This window comes from Octodon degus, unplaced genomic scaffold (genome assembly GCF_000260255.1).
Source record: "Octodon degus isolate 3935 unplaced genomic scaffold, OctDeg1.0 scaffold00117, whole genome shotgun sequence".
NCBI classification, from domain to species: Eukaryota; Metazoa; Chordata; class Mammalia; order Rodentia; family Octodontidae; genus Octodon; species Octodon degus.
In genome coordinates this window covers 10,145,717-10,170,354 of record NW_004524693.1, presented here as the reverse complement: position 1 = coordinate 10,170,354, position 24,638 = coordinate 10,145,717, and the positions used below count along the sequence as shown (strand labels likewise).

General features: G+C 35.3%; 1 protein-coding gene across 1 annotated transcript in view; it reads right to left on the bottom strand.

The window, feature by feature from the left end:
• Window positions 1-13,746: 13,746 nt before the first annotated feature.
• Window positions 13,747-24,638, bottom strand: part of Gucy2f (guanylate cyclase 2F, retinal) — a 142,918-nt gene continuing 132,026 nt past the window's right edge. The window contains exons 16-19 of the mRNA XM_004640047.1: window positions 22,722-22,820; window positions 19,508-19,602; window positions 13,929-14,017; window positions 13,747-13,836 (exon numbers count right to left, since the gene is read on the bottom strand). Coding sequence (XP_004640104.1) covers window positions 13,749-13,836; window positions 13,929-14,017; window positions 19,508-19,602; window positions 22,722-22,820 — 371 coding nt within the window. The 3' untranslated portion in view covers window positions 13,747-13,748. The remainder of the gene's footprint in view (window positions 13,837-13,928; window positions 14,018-19,507; window positions 19,603-22,721; window positions 22,821-24,638) is intronic.

Sequence of the window (24,638 nt, the reverse complement as noted above, 5' to 3'; positions counted from 1 at the left end):
TTGGCTTTTCCTAGTAGCTATTTACCAACGCCCTCTCTGTGGCCTGAGCCCTAGTGAAATGCAGTATGTTAGCCATTACAGTAGGCCATATTGTTTATTCTTCCATTCTCATGGCACCCCTACATAATAAAGAGGATTAGATGCAGATTTCTATTGTCATTGGCCAACAAATTGTTTGCAGAGATCACGAATCATTGGTTCCTAATCTCAATCTTTATGGAGAAAACCCTCATAGAATTCAATGAATAGTTGCCTACAATACAAAAGACTACTTAATACAGAAGGTACATAAGATCAGATAGGGTTCATGCTACCTATCCATTCTTCTAGATTCTTTATTCCTAAACTATTTTTGCACTAGACAACAAAAGACAACTTACTTCAACCACAATACCTTAGCCTTCAGGGGAAATGAAAGAATTTTCCTTATGATTTGAAATTTTATAATCTCTCTCTTTCACAAGAGAAAAAAATACATTTCTTTTTGAAGATTACATAAAAAAGATTACATCAATACTTTTTGTAAAATCACATTATCTACTATTGCAAAACAGTGTCTATTATATAAAGATTTGAATAATAAATTCTATTGACTTTCTTTTTTATTTAAAATTACTGTTTTGATGTGTTCTTAACATGTGCTTCATGTTGAGATAAACTGTGTCATGTTAAAATAAACTGCTTCGGTTTAATTTAAGAAAGCATGAAAAGAAATCATAGAATCAAAGACTCTGAGTAGGAAGGGATCATAAATAATCACTTATGGCAATGCCACACACAGTCCTTGTACTACTATCTTTTCACCCCACCACTATATGGATTTTTGGCTCAGTTTCTCCAGTTACAAATGGCTCATCATATTTGAGGCTAAAACATTCATTTTTTAATATCAATGACTATTAGGAACTTTTACTTATGTTGACCTTATGTTCCTAGCCTCCATTATTTGACCCAGATTCTACCTTCTGAACCCAAATAAAATAGTGAAACCATGTTTCCCATGTCATTCCTTTCCATATATTAAGAGAGCTATCAATACCTTCTCTTTGCCTTTTAGTGTCACTTCCTCTTGGTTAAGTATTGCATTTCCTAAAATTGGCTCCCCTTAATGCCGTAAGTAAAAATTCATAGCAATAACCAGGTTCTTTTTAATTTATGAGTGATGAATGTTTCTGCTCTTACAGTTCACTGATGATGTTATGGTTTGTGTCAAGGTGTCTCCAAAAACCTCATACAGTCGTAGGACATATTCAGAAGTGACTGAATCTAGAGCATGCAATGCTGAGATTACAGGTGCTAGAATTAAGTGTTAGTGATTGATGGATCAGTCTGGTGATTGAATTGACACCACTGTAATCTCAGTAGACTAGACACAAGGTAAATAAAGAGAATTGTCTCTACCCTTTACTCTTTTTTCTTTTACTGTCTTTTATCCCCAAGAACTGTTGCTATTCTGCCATGTGCCATGCCACCTTAGAGACAGCTGATTATGGACTGAGCACCATAAAAAAATAATTAACACAGAGCTCTAAGTAGAAAAGTTAACCAACTATGACATAATAAAAGTGGGACCTAATTTGACTATTTGGAGTTTTATGAGGGAAATGTGAAAAACACCTTCTTGCTTTTTAGGCAAAGGGCAAAATTTTCATCTCCCAATAAACACAACAAATTCAAAATATACTTTGTTTCAGATAACAGTTATGAATATGTTTATATTCATATAACTCTGCATAAGTTTAATAATTAGCAGATATGCATGTGTACTTATACTGGTGGTAGGATTTGTGGTGATGGTAGGAGATGTGGTGATGGTAGATAGACATATGAATGGAAAATATTAATTACAAATACAAAAAAGAAAAATGCACAGAGAAAAGATACACACACAAAAAGACATAGAAATATTAATTTATTCATTCAATAAATATTTCAATGCCTCTTATATGTATCAGGCACTAGGTAGAGTACAAAGATGAATCAAACATGGATCTTGCCCTCAAGAAGCTTATAACATTTATTTTCTCTCTAAATCAAAGTACAGTAGGAATAACAAAACAAGTGTGGAAACCACTATAAACAAATAAATATTACATGACTACAAAAATGTGGGTAAAATTATTACAGGAACTCAGCAATTAGGGTATGTGATTAGAAATAGTAAGAAAAGCTTTGAGGAAGGAATACTTGACTAGATTTTAAAGGATAAGTAGAATTTGAATACCTGGTAATGAGAGGCAGGGAAGAAATTTCAGATAAAAGGAACTGCATGAATAAAGGCATTGAATTTCTTTTAAGTCTGGAAAAACAGTATGGAAATATGTGTAGGCTAGAGAATAAACTGCAAGAAGGAGGGTTTGTAAAGCTAGATTGGAACCTAAGGAAGGTATAAAAAGTACAAGAACCTGTGAATTCCTCCACAAATATATATATATATATATATTTGCTTAGGATTAGTCACCTGTGAGAAATTCTTAGTGACATCTAGATTCATAGTATTTGCAGTGAGCTCAAGTGAGTATATTGATTTACCATCACCTCTGCTCACAGTCTCTCATTTGTATGACTTCCACTACTGGCCTACACAAAATCCAAATTGGAAAAGAGGTATAATGAAAGGGTTTTTTAAAACACATCAGGTCGGGGGCCGGAAAGATGGCTCAATGGAATAAGCACTTCCCTGGCAAGCACAAGGGCCTAAGTTCAATCCCCAGTTCCGCAAAAAAAAAAAAAAAAAAAAAAAAAAAAAATCAGGTAGTGCTCTCTTCAGCAGCACATAGCCTAAATCACATCAGGAAAAACCCAAAACATACAAATAATAGACATGTCATGTTTTGTGAAAGATAATTTGTGTCTATGTCCTTGACCTACATATCAGTCAGCTTGACCTAAGAAGAAGTCATGGACCAAAGCAGCATTAGGGAATTCTATAGCCCATACTCCAAATCAATCAGTCACATAAGAAATACCATTATTTGGTCTTTCAGTACTGGATAGAGAATAGGTTAAAATGAAATGATCAAATCATTGTGGGCATTTTGTTACTTTATGGTTATTTGATTTAACTGAATATTTAAGTTTTATTCAATTGTTTGATGTCACAAAGTTGTAACCATCTAGTGCATAACACATTATTTGGCATATCCCACCTCCCACTATCTGCAAGTTGATTCTATTTGGAATAAGGAAAAAATATGATGAGTAGATTCATAACAAAATTACTACTAATAATAGTATTAGGACAGAGGAGGCTAAACAGGAGGTCTTGGTTCAATACTTCTTGGTAGAGCAGTAAAGTAAATTTCAGTCCTCTGTTAAATGTCTCTATTTCATTCTGATTTGCTATGCCACATGAAACAAAGAACAAGTGGGACACTGAAAGGTGCTCATAATCTAAACAAATAAAACCACTGCCAACAAAAGTATAAGCAATATTTCAAAAATAAAATAAAAGCAACATTGATTAATCTGAGAATCAAATGACTTAAGATATTCATTGGTTATGTACATAGCATAATAACACAAAATAATCTATGAAGTAAACCCAAAAAACGAAGATAAAATAAAATAAAAGATCTGAGGAACTTTTGAGCAATTCTGACTTCTTTGTGCATTTTTTGTGCTTTCTAAACTTTTTGTAATAAACATATATCGCTATTGACATCTGGATGGATAAATATAAGGGACTTACCCCTCTTGGGATATTCAATGTATTAAAATTATATTTCCAAGTTATACTAACATCTCAAAAAGGCAAAATCCAACTTTCTGTTAATTAATATTTGCCTCTAATTTTATAACAATTAAGAGAGGCATATTACAAATAGATATAAGGAATATGATGAAACTACAATTTTTTTAAAGAAACAAATTGTTTTCTAAAACTTGTCATACTCAAGGGATACAACTCACTTAATAAAACAACTATAAAGACAACTCAAACCATTTTATTGGTAGAATAAGACTGATAAATAATTAGTTGTATGTAAGAATCAAGCTACACTCCACTATTTAAAACAAATGAGTTTTTCTTCTAAAGTGAGTAAAAGATCAAAGCAAACCTAGTTTTGTTCAATGAAGGAGATATTAATAAAAAAGAATACAAGAAGGTATGGACTGTTTTTACATAGGGGCTCATGCTAAAATCATGCAAAGATGTGATTATGAGTAAGACTAGTACACCAGACATAATAAGGTTGGTTTACATTCTGCACTAGTCAAATACCAAGGAAAATTTTGGGAATAAAATCAGATACACACCTAGAGATTACTCTCAAGGGATCTCATTGTTCAATAAAAGATTTTAGGTGGGCAGTGTTTCTTTGCAGGCCCAGACCTCAGGCTACCACTTCTAGGTCTAAAGAACTGCACCATCCTGGAGAAACCTGATCTGCAGAGCTTTGTAGCTGTAGAACCAATTATCCTCCTTCACCCACAATGACACTTCCATATTCACACTGCAGGGAAATGCTACCTCCTCTAGAGGAAATAAAGGCTCTGCTCCTTTGGAATTTCCCTTAGGGCTGTACATCTCTCTAGAAGTGAAGTCTTTTTTGAAAATAATTTTCTTTGTACAACTCATACATACATAATGATCACATTCATCATAGAGGACTTTCCAAGATACAGCTCTTACAGGATCAGCGAGATATCTCAGTGGTCTAAGAACTTTTATGTGATATATTTTAGATCCTCTTTTTTCCCATGCCCCTCTTTTACCTTCAAAACCACTTTCCATTCTAATTTACAAAGCTTTATTTCCATTTTATCATTCTCTCCTCAATATTTTTGTTTTTCCTTCCTTCTTCCATCTCCCCAGTTCCATTTTCCTTTTCAACAATTTCTTCCTATTTCACTATATATATTATACATTGTTATTCCTATTTACACTTTCTTATTTACACTCTTATTTACATTTTCACATCAGTGTATTTCACACAGCAAAGAGAAAATAAGATATTTATACATCTGTCTCTGATCTATTTCATCTAAGAGTATGGTGTCAAGGTCCATCCATTTAGTTATAAATGTCTCAATTTTATCCTTCTTTAGGGCTGAGTGATACTCCATTGCACTAAAAAATGTTATCCACTCATAGGTTGATGAAAATTTGAGTTGTTTCCAAGATTTAACTATTACAGGGTAGGGTCGATAATTCGACGGTCTAAGCACCTGCCTGGCAACTGAGACATGCCATGTCGACTTTGGAACCCCAGGCATGCAGAGTTAGCCACCAAAACCAGGCAGTGCATGCCTGTAATCCCAGAATTTAGGAAGGTGACACAGGAGGATTATTATGAGTCTGAGCTATGTAGCAAGACCCTGTATCAAATAAATAAATTTTAGAAAGATTTAGGTATTACAAAATCTGCTGTTTTAAATATGAGCATGCATGTATCACTATATGATACTTTCAATCCTTTTGGAAGATCCCACAAGAGCAATAGCTAGATCAAATGAGACTTCAAGTTCTAGTACTTTTGTGGGATTTTTTTTTTTTTTGTACTAGGGACGAAACTTGGGACGTTTTGCTTTCCAAGCAGATGTTTATTCCGCTGAGTTGTCACCCCAGTCCTCAAATTCTAGGGTTTTTTCCATTATTTGAATATTATAGGTGTGTAAAATCAGCAAAATATTCTAAAAGAGTCCAGTAGTCCATAATAGTATTGGGTCTTCCGCTTCACTGGCAATGTCAGAAATTGTTGGCCTGAGTCCCCTACAGCTCAACACAACACCATGGCTTTACTTCTTATACTTCGTTTTTATACTTTTTGCTGGATGGTTAAGACCAAGGTAAAGCAGGAACTGTGCAACAAGAGTTGTAGCTTTTGGGTCTGATAAGGTCAGTGAAATCCCCTCAGGATTTATCCTGAGATCCTGTACCTCAGATTGTAGAACCTTTGTCAGTGTCAGCCATGTGGATGAGTCATGGCCATTGCTTGGCCAATGTGCTGTCTGTGAAAGCTTGAGAGAATGTTTTCTCTCCATGTGAGTCTCCTTAGGCACACTCTACATCATAGATCACTTTCCTCTTTGGCCCCATAATCTCCTTGATCATAAAATTTGGGATGCTACTGAGTCAAATTCTAGTTTTTGAGAAATCTCCACATTAATTTTCACTGTCTTTCTACCAGTCTGCACTCCCAGCAGCAGTACAGAGGGGTTCAATTTTCCCCACAAGCCCACTATCCCTATTATTGGTTTATTTCTTGATGGTGACTATTCCTGTTGGGGTGAGATGGAATCTCATTGTTTTAAATTACATCTCTTGAATAACCAATGATGTTGAATATTTTCCATGTATTTAATTTTTGTTTTTATCTCTTTACCAGAGAAGTATGTATTCATTTCAGAAGCCCATTTTTGGATTGCGTCTTTAAATTTAGGTTTGCGTAATTTTTTTCCATTGTTTATATATTCTACAATTAGTTCATCTACAGAACCACTGGCTAAAATATTTTTCTCACTCTGTGTGTTGTCTCTTCACTGTGTTGGTGATTTTCTTTTGCTATGAAAAATTATTTTAATCAGAAAAAATAAAAAAATGAAAGAAAAGGCTCAAATTCATGCAATTAGCAAAGAGTGAAAAACATATGCTGTAGAAATCATTAATACCTACTTTGAGAGTCTGTACTCTAATAAAATGGACAACACAGAAGAAATAGACAGATTCCTAGATGTATATAAATTTCCAAAACTGCATCAAGAAGATACACAAAGTTCTGAAAAATGCAATGTCAGTCAATAAAATTGAAAATGTAATTTTAAAAAAAGTTAATAACAGCAAAGAAAAGTACAGGACCTGATGGATTCACTGCTGAGTTCTACAAGAAGTTTAGAGAAGATCTAATGCTGTTACTCATGAAACTCTAATGAAATTGAAAGGATACAGGGGCTGGGGAGATGGCTCAGTAGAATAAGTGCTTGCTTGGCAAGCGCAAGGGCCTGAGTTCAATCCCAAGTTCTGAAAAAAAAGAGTTTCTGGCTTGACCAATTTGCTCTCTTTGAAAGCCTGAGAGAATGTTTACCTACTAATTGGATTTGAAACTGTCTGATTGCTATTTGTTTCTCAATAAAATTATTGAATAAAGATCTAAAATTCAAAATAAATTGTATATTTAAAAAAAGAAAAAAATTGAAAGGATACAATATTCCAAAGTCATTCCTGGAATCAGGAATTACCCTGGTACCAAAACTAGAGAAGAACCAACCAAAACAGAAAACTGAAGCCGACTCTCCCTAATGAACACAGATGCAACAATCCTCAGTAAGATACTGGCAAACAGAATGCAGAAAATCTTCAAGAAGTTTATTCATCATGACTGAGGAGGTTTCATTCCAAGGATTCAGCGTTTGTTGCACACACCCAAATCAATAAATGTAATATACCATATTAGTACAGCCAAGTACAAAAACCATATGATCATCTCAATAGATGCAGAAAAAGTGTTTGATAGAATCCAACACCCATTTATGATAAAAATCCTACAGAAAAATTGGAATAGATGGTCTTTATCTCAATTTGATAAAAGCCATCTATGATGAAACAATAGCCATGATCAAGTCTTGATATGTTGAACTTTAAGTCCCTACAGAATATGATGAAAAAATATTTTAATTTAAAAGATTAAAATATATTTTACAAATAGCCATAAAGAATTATATAATTCTTATCGTACTAAATGCTCAAAAACTGAAAGCTTTCTTTCTAAACTCAGGAACAAATCAAGAATGTCCACTATCACAACATGTATCCAATATAGTTTCTGAAACCTTAGCCAGAAGAATCAGACAAGAGAAAAACAAATAAAAGGAATAAAGATAAAAAGGAAGAAGTTAAATTATCATCATTTGTAAATAATATGATGTTCTACATAGAAGATCCCAAAACACTTCTAAATTTAATAATCAAATTCAGTCATGTAGCTGGGTACAAAGTCAACACTCAAAAAATAAAATCATTTCTGAATGGAATAATACACTCACTGAGAGAGAAACTAGGGAAATTATGGCTTCACAATAGAAATTTTTAAAATGCAGTACTTAGGAATCAATCTAACAAAGGAAGTAAAAGATCTCTACATTGAAAAATTTAGTATTCTAAAAAAGGACATCAAAGAGAATACTGCAAATAGAAAATTTTGCCTTGAATATAAAAAACCAACAGAGTGAAAATTGCTATACTTTCAAAATTGTTATCCAGATTTAATGCAATACCAATCAAAATACCACTAGCATAACTCACAAAATTAGAGAAAATATTCCTAAAATTTATTTGGAACCAAAAGAGTTATAGAATAGCAAAAATAATTCTTGACAACAGACACAAAGCAGGGGCCATTAGAATCCCTGACTTGAAATTATACTACAAAGCTACTGTGATAAAAACAGCATGGTACTGACAAAAAATTCAGACCTGATGATCAATGGAACAGATTAGAAGATTCACAACCAACTTCAAATACACTCAACCATCTTATCTTTGACAAAGGAGTCAAACATTTTCACTGGAAAAAGGACAGTCTCACAACAAAGGTGCTCAAAAAATTGCTTTCCACATGCTGAAGACTAAAACTAGACCCATGCTTATCACCATTCACTAAATTTAAATCAAAATGCATAAAATTTCTAAATATTAAAACAGAAACACTAAATATACTGAAAGAGAAAATAGGTAGAAGTCTTGAAGACATATGTGTAGGCCAAAGATTTAAAGAACAAAATCCTGATGGCACAAGAAATAGAACTTACATTAAAAAAATCTCAACTTTTAGTAGGTCTGTAATATAAATAGACTATTATTTCCTTCCTTTCTTTCTTTCTTCCTTTCTTTCTTTCTTTCTTTCTTTTCTTTTCTTTTCTTTCTTTCTGACAAGATTTCCTTAAGTTTACCTGCTGGTATGCTAGTTTTGAACTCAGAATCCTTCTACCTCAGCCTCCTGAATAGCTGGGATTATAGGTGTGTACCACCATCCATGCTTCAAAGATAATATTTTATTTCTCAATATCTCAATTGCATATTAAAAAGAAAACATATGCTTAGAACAAGAGAATTCAGCAGCATTGGCAGCTTTTCTGGATCATCTTGAACAGTTTTATCATAATAATTATACCAGTTGAATCTGAGAAGAAGTTGTTAACAATACCATGGTACTTCAAAGGTTGAGAAAACTGCTGAGAGAGTTTTGTTTCAAAGCTCTGATTCAGACCCAGTAAAAAGTGGAAAAAATTAAATTGTAAGGAGAAAGGTAACAAATTATTATTTAGGCAACTTTTTCTTTAGAATATTTATTCTGAAAGAATTAACTGCTTTAGTGGCTGTATATTTGTGCTCAGCTGTTTTAATAAAGAGATTATTTTCATAATAAATGAAAGAAAAGCTTGTTTAATAACAATTTTAAAAATGCCTATGAGCTAAGAATTAGTGTTTTGGTTCATGTGACTATATCAAGTTACTGCCAATAACCCCTTGAAAATGAAATCTGTAAAGCGAAAACAGATGCTGAAAGGGATTTGTTTTAGGGGCAGGGGCAAGTGGGTCAAAAAGCAGAGTGGATAAAAGAAGGGAAGGAAAACACAAACTATTAAGAAAATATCTCAGTTGGATCTATGACTTCTATATCCTTTACCATAATATTTTCTCTTACATTTATTCCATCAAATTCAGAATATCAACCTGAAAGCCCAGTGAGGAGCTCACCTAGCAAGGAAAATTCAATTATTTTGCCTTCATTCACTTAATTAGATGGAGAAAGAGACTATGATTGCTTTGGAAAGATTTTGAGCAATAGGCAATATGAATACAATGAAAATTCTTTTGAGTCCTAAGTTACCCATATGACATAATTAGCCATATTTTTTCCTCCTCCCATTCCCCAAGCCTTCAAGACAACTGAGGTCATAGTGAACTGTGATTCAAATGTGTGTTTGCTGGAAGATTTTTGTCCTGGCACTAATCTGGTATCAAAGCTATAAATTATACTCACAAAATATTTTCTTTAAGTACTCCAGTGAAATGTAAAACAAAACTAAGTGCCTCTTTTTTCTGTGAAAACAGAGACCCCAAGGTAACCCTGCTATCTTGGAATGACTACACTTGGAGGTGGATCATTATAATTCTTTAGTGTTCATATCCATTGTCTTTTATAATCAAATTTCCTTTTTCATGAAAGCTGGGTAAAGAGCCATTTTTATGAGCAGTTACTTAAAAAATCCCCATTATGCTGGAATTTGCCTTGTACATCCCTGGAGAATGATCATCCTCAGAGACTATTCACTAGTTTTTTGCCCAAGATCAATGTGTTGACCTGGAGTGAGTCTCTCTACTGTCTCACAAGGAAAAGATCCAAATACTGGAGCCATTCACTCCTGGGTGGGAGAAAGAGAAAATACTAAGCTTACCTTCTCTGTCCTAGGTCTTCCATATAATTTCAATATGAATGACTCTAAGGCCCCACTCCATGAACAACTCTATGAACAACTTCCAAATTGGTAAACTTTGTTGGATTATTGAACAAACAAACTTTATTATATTTGCCATATTTGCATAATTAGGTATTGCTATTTACAAGAGTCTTTAATAGTAGAACAAAAAGTATGTGGTAGTCCCTTAACTTATTAATGAGATGTGTTCTAAGCATATATATGTCAATGATCTGAAAGTTGGAATGCTTCCAAAGAAATTGTACTTTAGATGTAGAAGTAACATTTCTAGCTATTCTACAAAGGCTTATTTAACTTCCATGGAGCAGAATTACATTCGAGCTCTGGTGATGATCTTTGGACCTGAGAGCAGAAGGACAAGTGTGCTTTCTACTTACTTTGTCAGTTCAAGAGACAAAGAACATGTTTAAAAGAGGCAGAATCTAACTTGACTTTTACCTCATAGTATCTATTTTTGCCATTCTCTGATCTCCTAGGGATCCATTGCTCATATGTTCTCTCAAATCTGCCACTGTGCCTCTCCATTTTACAAAAGTACCAACTTTCTCATTTCTTCTTGTCTCAGTCAAAATGAAACTAGCAAGTTCTCCTGACCACCTAGTTTAGTTCATCTTCACTGTGATATGAGGGATTGGACATTCATTTTTATTAGGCACCAAAACAAATACCTCTGATTAAAAGAGGTGACTTATGAGCCCCAAATTAATCCCAATTGGTGAAATTTAGTAAAAGTAAGCAGATGAAGTGAAACACATATTTAAGAAGTGATACATGTTTGGAGACATGAGATAAGAGCTACCAGGCCAAAGACAGGATCTGCCTGGAATGGCAGCCCCTGTTATCAGTTTACCAAAGCTATACCCCTTTTAAAACATGTTTTCTTCCTCCTTGTCTAACATGATAGGACTCAATAAAAGTTTCTGTTTTATCCCAGTACCACTGAAATTAGCAGCAATACCTCAGAGGCCTTCATAAGTATTGTGGGCCTTTTGTAAATTGGACTCATCTTAGTAAAAATAACCTTGTAAATTCACAGAAAGTTAGAAATCTTGAATAGCTGGTGGTGCTAGGTGACATGACTAGAGCACACTTAAATGGAGCTAAGTAAAGTGTCTGAAAGCTCTAAGAGTTACGTTCAGCTTTCTTAAATTTGCCAAGGGCATACTTATTGTCCTTCTTGAGGATTTTGTGCTTTACACAGGCTAACAAAGCCATTGTGATCACTTTACATGCTAATTTAAAGCACAAGCACTAATAAGACCAGATCAGAGATTGAGTTTCCTCTTGCGACAGTGGTTTCAGTGTTCCCTTACAGCATTTTCCATAGAATCTGATAAGTTTGTAAATTGCCTAGGTTACATTCATCTACATACTAGGAAAGCACTAGCAAACACACAGCCAGTGTTAGTGAATCAGCTGCAATATCATCTACTCTAAACTCCAATAATTTTTTAGGATTGGATAAGTTCTTATACAGTACCTCCAATGTCTACATCACCTTGCCAAAGAGAAATCTATCGAGTTTCTAAACACTTTCATGGAGGGAGAGACAGAGACAGAGACAGAGACAGAGACAGAGACAGAGACAGAGACAGAGACAGAGACAGACAGACAGAGACAGAGACAGAGACAGAGACAGAGACAGAGACAGAGAGACTCTATCTGTGACTCTGTGATTTAAGGTGTTCCTGTATTTCCTAACCTATAGAAAAGAAAGTTTCTAGGAACGGGATCACTATATGACTCAGCTGCTTCTCTGCTTGTTTTGGTGAACAAGAAAGAACAAAGCCAGATGCCAGACCTGGCGAGAAGGAAGAAAATGATGTATAAGATTGCAGACAAGCTTTATGCTAAATACAGAAGCCTTTCTGAAGTATAAATATTTATGACTAGCACAGGGTACCTGTGATTGTTGCAGAAAGTAAAGATATGGTGGAGCTTCTCTTTTTTATTTTTTTAATTAATTAATTAATTAATTAGTACAGGGTCTCACTATGCAGCTCAGACTCATAGTGATTCTCCTGTCTCAGCCTTCCCAGAGCTGGGATTACAGGTGTGTGCCACCATGCCCGCTTTTGGAGGCCAGATTGAATGGGGAAGCATGGCATGTTACACCAAGGATCAAACCTAGGTGCTTGCGCTTGCCAGGCAGGTACTTAGACCACTGAGCTGTCTCGCCAGCCCCTGCAGTGGAGTTTTCTTAAGAGAATAATAAACACAGAATGCTGACAAAGTTCACAAAGGCTAGACGAATAATAGGAAATATGTAGATGCCTTTTGTAGTTGCTGCTAGATTTGTGATTATTCTGAAGAATGTTAGAGAACAGAGTAGCAGCAATGTGTGGAGAAGCCTTAATGCTTATTTTAAAATCTTGTAATTTCTAAGGCTATTTTGAGGAAGCAAAGTTCTTTAGGGTCAGAGTTTCCAAGTAGATGCAGAGAGTAAGAAATCAAGGTAAAGAAAAAAAGATATTCTAAATGGATTGAAGAAAGCAATAGATACCTCAGAGACAAATAGTTGGTGAGATTATTTGATAATTAGTTTGGTATTACTGCTTCAGAATCATCTGTCCTAGTAAGGGAGGAGGAATAAGGAAAATCATGTACTGAAGCCTGGCAGTCAAATAATAGCCAGTTGGTAATCTCAGTCTTGGAAAGAATCAGAAATTGCCTCCAGGGCTGGGGAGATAGCTCAGCAGAATAAGCACTTGCCTGGAAAGCACAAGGTCCTGAGTTCAATCCCCAGTAGTGCAAACAAAACAAAACAAAGGAATTGCCTCCAGAAGAAATGACATAAGCATCTCCATCCAGATGATCTTGCCAGTAGATCGCAGGAAAAGGAGGAAAATGAAGTAAAGGATGTAGTAGCAATATTGCTATGCTGCCTCTCTCTCTCTCTCTCTCTCTCTATATATATATATATATATATATATATATATATATATATGTAAATGTCTAAGGACCTGAAGTGCATTACCATGTGACCCAGGTGCTCAGCAATGAAATAGACAGGTGCATCTACCTGATAACTGAATAACAAGTCCAGCTTTGTTAGTATACAAATGCGTCAGTACAGAAGGCAAGGGTCTCGCTCCGGTCAGGGCAGCCAAGTTTCCTTAAGTATTATGCTTGCTGCAACAGGCCTCCCCACAAGGATTTTGTCCAACTCAGCGGAGCTTGGAAGTTCACCAGCTCCATCACATTCTGCCAAAGGAATGAAGGCTAATACTGGAACACATGCCAAAAGGAGGCCCAGATTTGAAAATTTGGCAAGTTGCTGTGCTGTTTTCCTTCAAGCCATTACCTTATGGCTTGATTCTCACCAACTGCCTTTCTGCTTTTCTTCTTTGAAATGCTGCGATCTCTGCTGGTTGCAGGCCATGGCCCAGTTGTCTGTAGGGTAGGGAGACAACAATACAGCTAGTAAAGAAAGTGTGGCATAGAAAGACATAGGAAGACACTGATTAATTGTGAATTACAATTACCCATCTTTTCCCACTGGTGGGGGCACAGGAAGCGGCTTCATAAAGCCTTTTTTTCCAACCAGCCAGAAGGTCTCCTCCATGCCTTTGCCCTATAACAGAAAATATAGAAAACTTGAAGCACATCATACCCACTTTTTCTAGTGAGGTGGCTCTGGCTAGCATATAAGCATCCAGTTTGGCTTACAAGTTGCTTAGAACTTTCCCTTTGTCACCATCCCCTAGAATCTTGTTTTCTATAAATCTTCACTATATGGACCTGAAGCTTAGGAAAGCTCTATGGAGAAGCCAGATAAAAAGAAATACTTTATTAAACTGGCATCCAGATGTTTTGTTTACCCACTACCACACAGTTTTATCTTGAAAAATGTATGGATGTTTGGCTTCATAGCAATCAAACATCTGGATGTTCAACTAAACACTTGTCATTTTTGTCCTGGCCTTTTGGCATTAGGCAAGTCATTGTCCAGATAGACTACATATATTGAAAGTCTACCTCTCTCCACACATTGTCATCTAAAACTTTTCACCAAACCCAAAAAAAGGAACAAAAATGGAAAACAGGCTTTGTAACTTTGCTTTGAAGTCTAGAATATATTGTTTGTTTGGAGAAAACTGCATTCATGTAGTATTCTTTCCTTCTTCTTGATGTACTATTACAAGTAACACAAGTCCTCGAAGCAGAACTCCACCTACATACTAGTTGGTTGTCAAGAATCATAGATCTGAGAAGAGAAAGAAGTATAAACTCAAGCTAGTCATCCGTGGCATTAGTGGTAATCTTAGAAGGACTGATTTTATTTTACTCTGTCTGTCCTCTCTTCTTTCTAGTAAAACTTCTTAATATGCTTCTCTCTCCTCATTTCATTTCCCTTTTGTCATTCTATTTCCTCTAAAGCATAAGAAAAAATTTATTTACTGACTGAGAAAAGTAATTTGATACTTCCTACTCATTAATCTGAAACATGGTGTCACTCTTAGCATCTCTCATTTGCAGCCATTGTAAATTGTTTGACTTAGAAAATTCAATTGTTTGCTCCCTTTAAATATTGAATTCACTCTTTTCTATTTTATATCACATATATTCATTCAATAATGATAATAGTAACAATTGTACTACTAATTATGATATATTTAATTGGAGAATCTCAAAGCACTTTTCAAATATTTGATTCAAGACTCTGAACAAGTTCCCTATGAGACACATAGGAAGAGCATACCACTGTAGCTCCATTTTCATTTGCAGGCCAGCAATTTACCATGAATCTCAGATAATTGGACTATTTTGAGCTATTCCATTTTCAGAAAACTTGAGAAACTTGACCATACACTCAATCACTAACTCTTGCCTTTATTTATCCCTTCCTGTACTAGGGTTGGGAATATAGAGATGGCTTGCAGAAAGATTAAACGAAACAATTAGGCCACTTCTTCAGTTCTAACCACATTAAGCCAACTCTCCCACCAAAGCTATTTCTTTCCCTCACACTACCTACTAAACTGCCTTGTATAGAGAGTTTTCACAGTAACCAATAGATAATTTCATGAACCAAAATTCTCAGACCTTGAGCACATGTAATACTTAGGGCTTAATGGACTTCATTTTGTTAAAACATACTGTTCAACCTCAAAAGCAAGGGACCCACCACTGGACATATTTCACTGTCTTGAGATTCAGAAGGCTCTAGAACAGTGTGCCAGTTACCAAGACAGCTTTGCAGATGTCAGGATTATCCAGACATTTGTGTAGGTACTGTGACATAAAAAATTCCAAAACAAATGACTGTGAAAGAAGATGGGAGCATTAGAGGTTCAGACAAGCTTTCAAATGATAAAGCATTCAATGAAGCTCCAGAGGCCTGAGGCAACTGTAGAGATTATCCAGGAGAATTTTAGCTCTTTGTTTAATCCCTCCCACTTCCATAATTCTACTGAAGACAAGAAGAAATGAGTATGATCACAGGAGTGCCTAAAGTAAACTTCTTGACCCAATATCAATTTCTGGACAGCCACAGGGAACCCCCAAATAATATTATCTTGCTTTTGTTTTAATTATTTCTTGGTAGTGCAGAAAATTAAGCCATGAGTCTTTACATTGAGCTACATACATACCCAGGCTTTTTGTCCCATATCTTGAGATAGAGTCTAAGTTACTAAGTTGCCCGCACTCAGATTTGTGACTCTCCTGCCTCAGCCTCCCAGAGTGCTGGGATGACAGGGGTGAGTCACCACACATGATATGCATAATCCTTTTATGATTTGGGTACCTCTAGTCTTATTCAACACTCACAAAATTGTGCAATTTTTTTACTAATCTAATTTTTCAAATTGAAACACTGAGGTGCATGGAGATTAATTGACTTGTACAAGGTGAACTTCTTGGAACCTGAACCCCTCAGTATACTAGACTCCAAATTTTAAATATTCTTCCCACTACACCATGTAGCTTCTCCAACACACTGAAGTCAAGGTCAGTTCAAGAGGCTAAGAAGAACTGTTAGGTATTTTAATGAGACAGATTCAAAGCTGATTAATAGGACATTTTCAATAATTAATACATTATACATTGTTATCTTCTTAGTGGTTATCCATAGTACAAGAAGCAGACAGGTTATACTGTCTAAACACCATTACATGTTAGGTATTTTAATGAGCTTCTTGATTATCACAAGTCCAAAGAGGACTCCAGGTACACAAAGAGAAGCTCAGAGATGCTGAAGCTGTTTGTACAATGTCACATGCTGAGCTACTGATAACCAAAGAATTAGTGACCAATTTTTCATTATTCTGTTAATACTATTTCTTAGCTGAACTGATGATGATGATGATGATGATGATGATGATGATGATGTGTGTGTGTGTGTGTGTGTGTGTGTGTGTATGATTGAGGGGAAAAATCACAAAACTGTACTAATGCTTATAGACCTGAGAGCCAAATACTGTTTAGCTTCTGGTTTCAGATACAAAGTCACAAAATATTCACTTCTATCAGTAACAGCATAAACTGATTGAGAATAAACATTTTGTAAAGTATTTCCAGAATGGAAAACTACCTAAAACTCCTTAGAAAACATAAGTGATTAACCTAGACATATATAAAAAATTCTCAGCCATTAGCTCCAAACTTGTCAGGAAAAGAGTGCCAAAAAATTACTCAGGTAAGAGAAGGGGTAATAAAATGACATATCACTAGTCCATCAGAAAGAGATATCTATAAAGCAGAATTGGTCAGCTAGCTATTAGCAATTTATTGCCAATATCATACCAAAGGGGATTGACATGGGAAATAGGGCAACTCCCCAGCAGATCCAACCTTCCCATCTCTAACTTATTACTTCCCCAGATTACATCTTCAGCTACCTTATTTTGGTCTCTTTATGTTTTCTACTCAACCTGTTACTGTGCCTACCCTATGTTCTCTTCTCCCCCAAATCAATCTACATATTTGACTCTGCTAAAAAAAAGTAAGTTATAAAGAGAGGTATCACTCCAGTAAAGAAGATCAGGTGGGGAAAGGGGATTTCTGCTGGATCCAAAGATTAATCCCAAGAAAAAAATGTTTCAAAGGGATAATTACAAGTTATAACTAGCTAAAGGAAAAAAAATTTTTCCAGCTATCAGCTCTGAAATCACACCAGACTAGCCATCAAATGGGTTTTTTTTTTTATCCCACATATTGGGATAACTCTTGCTTTCATTATACAGAATGGATGCAAAGTGGAAATATTAAATCAGAATATATGAAGTGTGCTAGTGACATGGAATTACTGCAGATATACCTCATATTCCCAGTAGATTAACATTTTTGTCCCCCAACTCCTACCAAGGAATATGTGATTCCTCCCTCTAGTGGGAAAGTGTAAGGTAAAGAAACAAAAAAAAATTCTTTTTGTTGAGTCTTCTTTTTTCTCATTGTCCCTTCCTCTAGTGACCTCTTGTCCTCTTCTCTCTCAGTATATCCCTCTCAGTCTCTCTTGACTAATAAGCCCTTTGTCACTGTAATAGCCAAGACCCAAAAATCACATTATGAAAAGGCTTGTTGAATGATCCCTCCAACTTGTTGACTATCCTCAAATTTCCTCAAGTGGAGAAAAATATGAAGATGCAAAAGGCCCTATTAAAGTAAGTTCTAATTTTGTACTTGAAATTCCCAAAGATGCATGTGCTACTAATGATAATTTATATCTTTTCTCCTGTTTGAGAAGCAGCACCTCTTCAGCTTTTAAATGAAAGTGCTCAGGGAAATCAATCTTTCTTTCCCCTCCTTTGCTAAGAAAAATCAGAATGTATGGAGGGATCACAAAAGCTTTAGATAATTTGATTTATTGCCTCTACTCCATCATCTCACTTATAAGTGAGTCCATCTACCTTCTGGAAGACACTGAAGAACTGTTGAAAGAAACAAATTAATACTAGTCAAAAAAGGAAGTAATTAACCAGCACCAGACCTTGTAACATTTAACAAAGAAATTGTGTTACATTTGAATTGCCAACATTCAGGAAAGGCAGGCCAATGACAGAAACCATATGCATATCATCGAAGGCCCTATTTTCAATTGTCCAAGAATAATCACTAAGAAAACCATTGTCATGTAGTATGGTACCATGGAAGCAAGTTAGGCTTTCTGAATTTTGTTTGATTCTACTATCAACTGACTGTGCAACTCTGTTCAAATTGCTTCACTTCTCTGGGTCTTGATTCTTCATATGAAAGTGAATAAGTTATATTATCAAATTCTCAGGGTTTCTGAGTAGAACTTGTATGTTCAGTTCCTTGTGGTTTCATCAGCCAGTGGACCTGAAATCATGTTGAATGACAGGAGGGGATTCCAGTGCAAGTCGCCAAAAAATGAACATTATTCTGATCCTGAATGCCAAGGCAAGTAATTTCCCCAACAGCAAGAAAAGGATATAAATGTTTAGTTGAGGGGGGGAAGGGTGCTAGGTGTGGCAGTACACACCTGTAATCCCAGAACTCTAGAGGCTGAGGCAAAAGGATCTCTGTGAGTTCAAGACCATCCTGGGCTAGCCTACACTACCTAGTGAAAACCTGTCTCAGAAAGGAAAAGTTTATTTTTTGTGGAATCTGACTTTCTTCCTTCTTATCCTTGGAAGAAGACATAAAGCTTCTCTGTGAAGAGCAGAACAATGATGTAAATGATAAGTTAGAAATAGTGACTACTGAGCAGGCAAAGAGAGACTCAAATTTACCAATACTGCAGTTGATTGAACAATGTCCGGCACTGCCAAACAGCAAGAAAACCAGAGTTAGAAAACAAAAATAGTACCTCAGCTCAATGAAAAGCCAAATTCCAGGCAGTTCTTTAGGAAAGAAAACTACAACTCATAGGCAAAAAAAAGTGTAAGGTATCTCAATGATCCTCCCCATTTAAGCCATACTTTATAGAGAAAAAAGTGTGAGAGAAAAGGCCAATCTTTTAGGAAGCCCAAATGAAGCTGAAGATTCTGTGTAAATTAGAGCTCTGACTCTCAGACTCCCAGGTAAGTTCTTTCCACAGACCATGACTTCTCTAAGAGATGTGTCCCAGTGGGTTGGCTCCAAAAACAAAAGGATATTATACCTTGAGCTCTGTTCTTCCTCGAAGCTCTACTTCATAGCCCTCATTCAGAGTTCTAAGAATTGTAACAGTGCTAAGACTAACATGAATTCGGTAAGCTGTGAAAGAAAAAAAATATAATTTTAACTTTTTATCATTGGTAAAATCATGACAGGATTATCAATGTAATAAGTACCCCCCCAATTCAAAGTGTACTAGACCTAAGCTAAATCCTGAGTGTAGTTAGGGTTTCAGAAGAAGGGAAGCAAGAGTGATGGCCTTCTCACCAGGCTCAAATAGGGCATTAGTTGTAATATCTATCAGCCTCCTAGACACTATCTCAGACAAAAGGTCATGCAGTAGAAAAGTGTTAATATAACTTGAAGGTCAAGATGGAGAAGTCGGCAACCACCACTGCGTTCTCAGCTAAAATGTGACTTCCTCCATCAGATGTTTGGCTTCAGCATCTGAGTTTCCAAGCTTTATATGCTCCTATTTAAGTGACAAAGGGCTGTCTTTTCCATATACATCCTTAAAACTATTTCACAATAGTGCTACATTTAAAATAAAACATTAATGTGAAAAATCACAATACCTCTGACTTCACAGACATTTTGTGAAGACTCACCATTTATAGCTGTCCTTTGGATGGATTCCTCTAGTTGGGTGCATACATGAATGTATATTTTTTCCAAGTAACATAGTATAGTGACTTACATGGGGAACTACAGCTTTATAAATTTGTTTCAAACCTATGTTCATTTCTTTAATGAAGAATAATCACTTGTTACCTGAGGCAAGATCATTAATCTCTCTGGAAGCTGTCACTCTGTGAAGTGACACCTTGTTCAGGTTAAGAGGTTAAGTCTTATATAAAAGTCTAAGATTTGTCTCACACACACTTGAAAGAAAAACATTCTTTATGTTTATGTATTATAATCTCAGTAGGAAGGCATGGCTGAAAACTGAAAAACTTATTTTGTTTCTTCTGTAATATTTGAGATTGAACCCAGGATCTCAGCTGTGAGCTACAAATACAGCCCTTTTTTTAGACAGATTCTAACTAAATGACTTAATTGTCCACTCTGGGTTGGAACTTACAATTCTCCTGCTCCAGCCTCCCAGTGTGCAGGGATTATGGGTATACAACAACACACCAGCCTGAAGGAAACTTTTACCATGTATATTCACAATTTTACCATGTATATACTTCTCTGAATATCTCTGTCCTGTAACCTGGTTTGAGTATTGATTATTGGCTTATATTCATCCAAAGCTAAAAAAGATTTTCATATTTCTAAAAGCCACAAGGGCAGCCATTATATCCCTTGCCAATCCGATGTGTGCCAAGACTCTAGTATGTTCAGATAGCTTTTCAGTAGGGTGATACTGCTGGTGTAGAAAGAAAGGTTGCTGATTCTAGCCACTAGCCAATTATGTGAGGAGGATAATCACTGCAGGGCTAGGTCAGTAGTTACTTCCATTCACAATGCTTAGTGGAGTCAACTGAACACTAAGAAGCTACTGATTAAATTGATTTTTTGTTGAAAAGCATATTACATGTCTTAGACCCATATCCAGTGTGAGATTAGAGTCTACCTCTTTAGAAATCATTCAGTTGTGGAGCTTAATAATGCTATATTTGGTTCATCGTTATTAGCTTTTAGAGAAACATGCTAACCATCTCTTATAGTGTAAGAATGACACAGATATGCCTCTTTTCATACTTGATAATGACTCTTACATATCCATTGCTTAATGAATCCATGTTGCACATGATTTCCATTTCCCATTTCCTTCCTTCTATCTGATCACTGGAAAAAGCATTGTTTAAATCTCAAAATTCAATTTCTGTTCTCAGTTCTGTATTTTCAATGCTAAATATGTGGTTTTCCCTGTTCCAGATCAGAGGATGACTTTAGCTTTCTAGAAGCTTACATCAGTCCAGGGTACTGTGCCCAACTGACATTGTGATTCCATGATCAATTTTACTTCATCTTCCACTGCACTTCAAGAGAAGGCATACACAGTCATATTTGTGCAGCCATTTCTAGATGACTATTTTCATGGTCTCTATTTTATCTATGGAGTTTGAAGATGTTGAAAAATGTCAGAAAATTTCTTCTGATAATAGCTTCTACGTTCCATGCTGCCTCCTTAATCATGGCTACATGAGAGAGATTAACTGAGACTAAATCCATTGTGTAAATCCATTTCTGCATTTTAGTGATGGACAGTGGAGTCACACAGGGAACCACACACTGTGATACAGGCCACCCTACCAATACTAACTAGCTTCAATATATTGGTGAAACTGGAGAAGAGCTTGTCTTATCTAGTAGCTGGCAGAGCTAGAGCTGTTAGGGACTTTAGTGGCTTCTTTCTTTTCAAAACAAAATTCATAAAACGGTATATAGAATTTAATGTTGTTTAATAGATTTTCCTATAATAGGACAAAAAGTTGCTTTGCTCAATGACTTTTAGGTAGAAGCTACATTGTAAGACATTATCTCAATAGTGACAATAAATGATCAAGAAATACTTGAGAGAGCATCTTGCCAGCAACAGATAAATATAATAGATCTTTGTATGGATTTAGTCTCAGAAAAAGAGAGAAAAAATGGTATCTTTGATATTATGTTCATTTTGACAGAAGCTATGGGTTTTATATAAGGCAAGTTGGAATTAATATTTAGAATTCCAAAAGTCTTAGACTGAAGGATTATTGCTAGATAAATTCTAGTGTTAGTTGACGAAGCCAGAACTTCTGGAGGTCCTATCTAGTTCAAAAATCTAACTAGAGCAAGAAACAACCCCCAACTGCGAGGCAGCTGGTGTATGTCTTCACAAACAAGTTGAAAAATGAAAAGTGTCAGTCTATTACCTAGTTCTTTTCTCAACATGACTCTCCCACAGCTACTAGGCTGGTCCATTCTTTCCTTTACACAAATGACTTTTAAGAGTAGTTTTGCTCAAATTGACTAGCTGTTTCAGTGTCACTTAGCTACAGCTTTAAATCTGACAAAAAGGGTACATGTCCAGTCCAACATCACCCCCTACTGGTTTGCAATTAGAGGCCAGGAAAATGTGTGATAAATCTTAATCTTCTCAAATGTCTTTTATTTTGCTTTAAAACATTAAAAAACATAAACTATCTAGATTTCTTTCCCATCTCTTAAAGAAAAATAACTTTTCGGAGAGTTATATGGTACAATTTCATCCATCTGCAGGTACTCACGTAACCCTGTTGATTCCATCCGAGAAGCTGTATTTACAGTGTCTCCAAATAAGCAGTATCTGGGCATGGTGAGGCCCACCACTCCCGCAACAACTGGCCCTATAGAGTACGAGGAAGTTGGAAGAATAGTCAACAGATATACACTCAACAATAATAGAAGAGCACTGCAAGAGGAAAGAATGTAACTGTATAAAAGAATAAATGCTGCCATCAAATAACTCTGGAAATATGAAGGAAACCTTATAGTTGAATAATAAACTATTTGATCTAAGAGAAAGAAAATTTCTAATGGCGAGTATGTGATTGCTTTCCTGATTTACACCTCTTTTCCAAGTAATATTTATACATAAGTTGGTTTTCTATGTCAACAAGGCCAAATAAGCACCAAAACCAAACCAGAAAGGCCTAGAAGGAGCCTCGAGGTGTAATCATTTTTCGCAAGGGAAAATGAGACTCTTTCATGAGCCTTAAGGTTGAAAAAGACCATAGATTTCATAGTCTGCTTGTGTTCCAGTCTGTGCCTATTGGGAATTACTGATAAAATATTTTGAAAATCTCAAAACAATTACAGCTGACTTTTTATTATCTGTTAGTGGTGTGGAAGAGCAGCATATATAGATAATCCTACAATTTTTCTATTTGTTGTTGGAATGATTTTTGTTCTTAAATTTGAATATACCTGGCTTAAGTGTTCATAGCAATTGAAAAAACATTAAAAGCTATACTGAAAAGTCAGTTGAACAGTAACTAGGAAGTCTCCCACCTTCACCTTTCTGGTCTATACTGTTTCTATGTTTAAATTTTTAAGCTTGTTTTTACTGTTTCCTGAGTTAAAGAAAGAAATTGTTTTGCTTCAAAATATTATTTCTTATGAGAATAAAAATGAGAACTACAAAACATGTTTTTTTTATTTTACTTCATTTCTCTCATTTTAAAGCAAACATTGGTCACTGAACAAGAAATGTAATATATGGTCTCAATTCTCCAGGAGTTTAAAATATAATTGAAGAGAAGAAATTACCAAACAGGAATTAACTAAGCAACAACAACATAAGACAAAACATAGTTAAGAAAAGATAAATAGTGCAGGCAAAAGTCCTGCAATAAATAGTCTAGAAAATGGGAAAAGGTACTTCATAGTAACTTCTTCAATGAAAAAAGGTCCAATGAGGAGGGTAGAATTCTTTTGGTTCTTGGTAAATGTAAAGGATTTGAATAAGTTAAAAAAGTAAATAAATTAAAGATATGTGTTTGAGATTAGCATATATAGAATTTTGGGAAGCTCTTAGAGATAACAGTCTACCAATTAAAGAAACTGGGAAGAAGCCAGATATAATGTTGGATAAAAGTTTGTTGTACAATATAGAAGACCTTAAACTACTAAGGTATTAGATGAATAGAATTAAAGGATGAAGATAATTTATCTTTTTTCTCATGTCAGTATGTAGAATGTATTCAAAAGGGAAATAAAGTGACAGAAAATTGGTAAGTGAAATTTGCAGAAATCCAAACACAAGGCTTTGAAAAGGAGGTAACAAAAAAAAGAAAGAAAAGGAGGTAACTGAAAATATGGGTGCCCAAAGGTTAAAAAGAGGATCAACACACATGCTGGCTCTCTGACCGATAAACATTACAAAATTTTTATCAGTTTTTAAGGTTATGATCATTAGTTGAATACAATGACAAAGTTTTTAACATGTTAAATTTTAACTAATTGTGAATCATTCAAGCAGAGGTGTGCTGAAGAAGTACTGAAGTTCTGAAAGTGGAGCATGAATGAGAGATGAGTTTTTCTCAAAGGAAAATATGAACAGCTGGTATGTGATAAGAACTTAAAATACATTGAGACATTTTTGCTTCCAAGTCTAATGGAAAAACATACTAAAATTAAAACAGATAATAGACTAAAACAGGAGG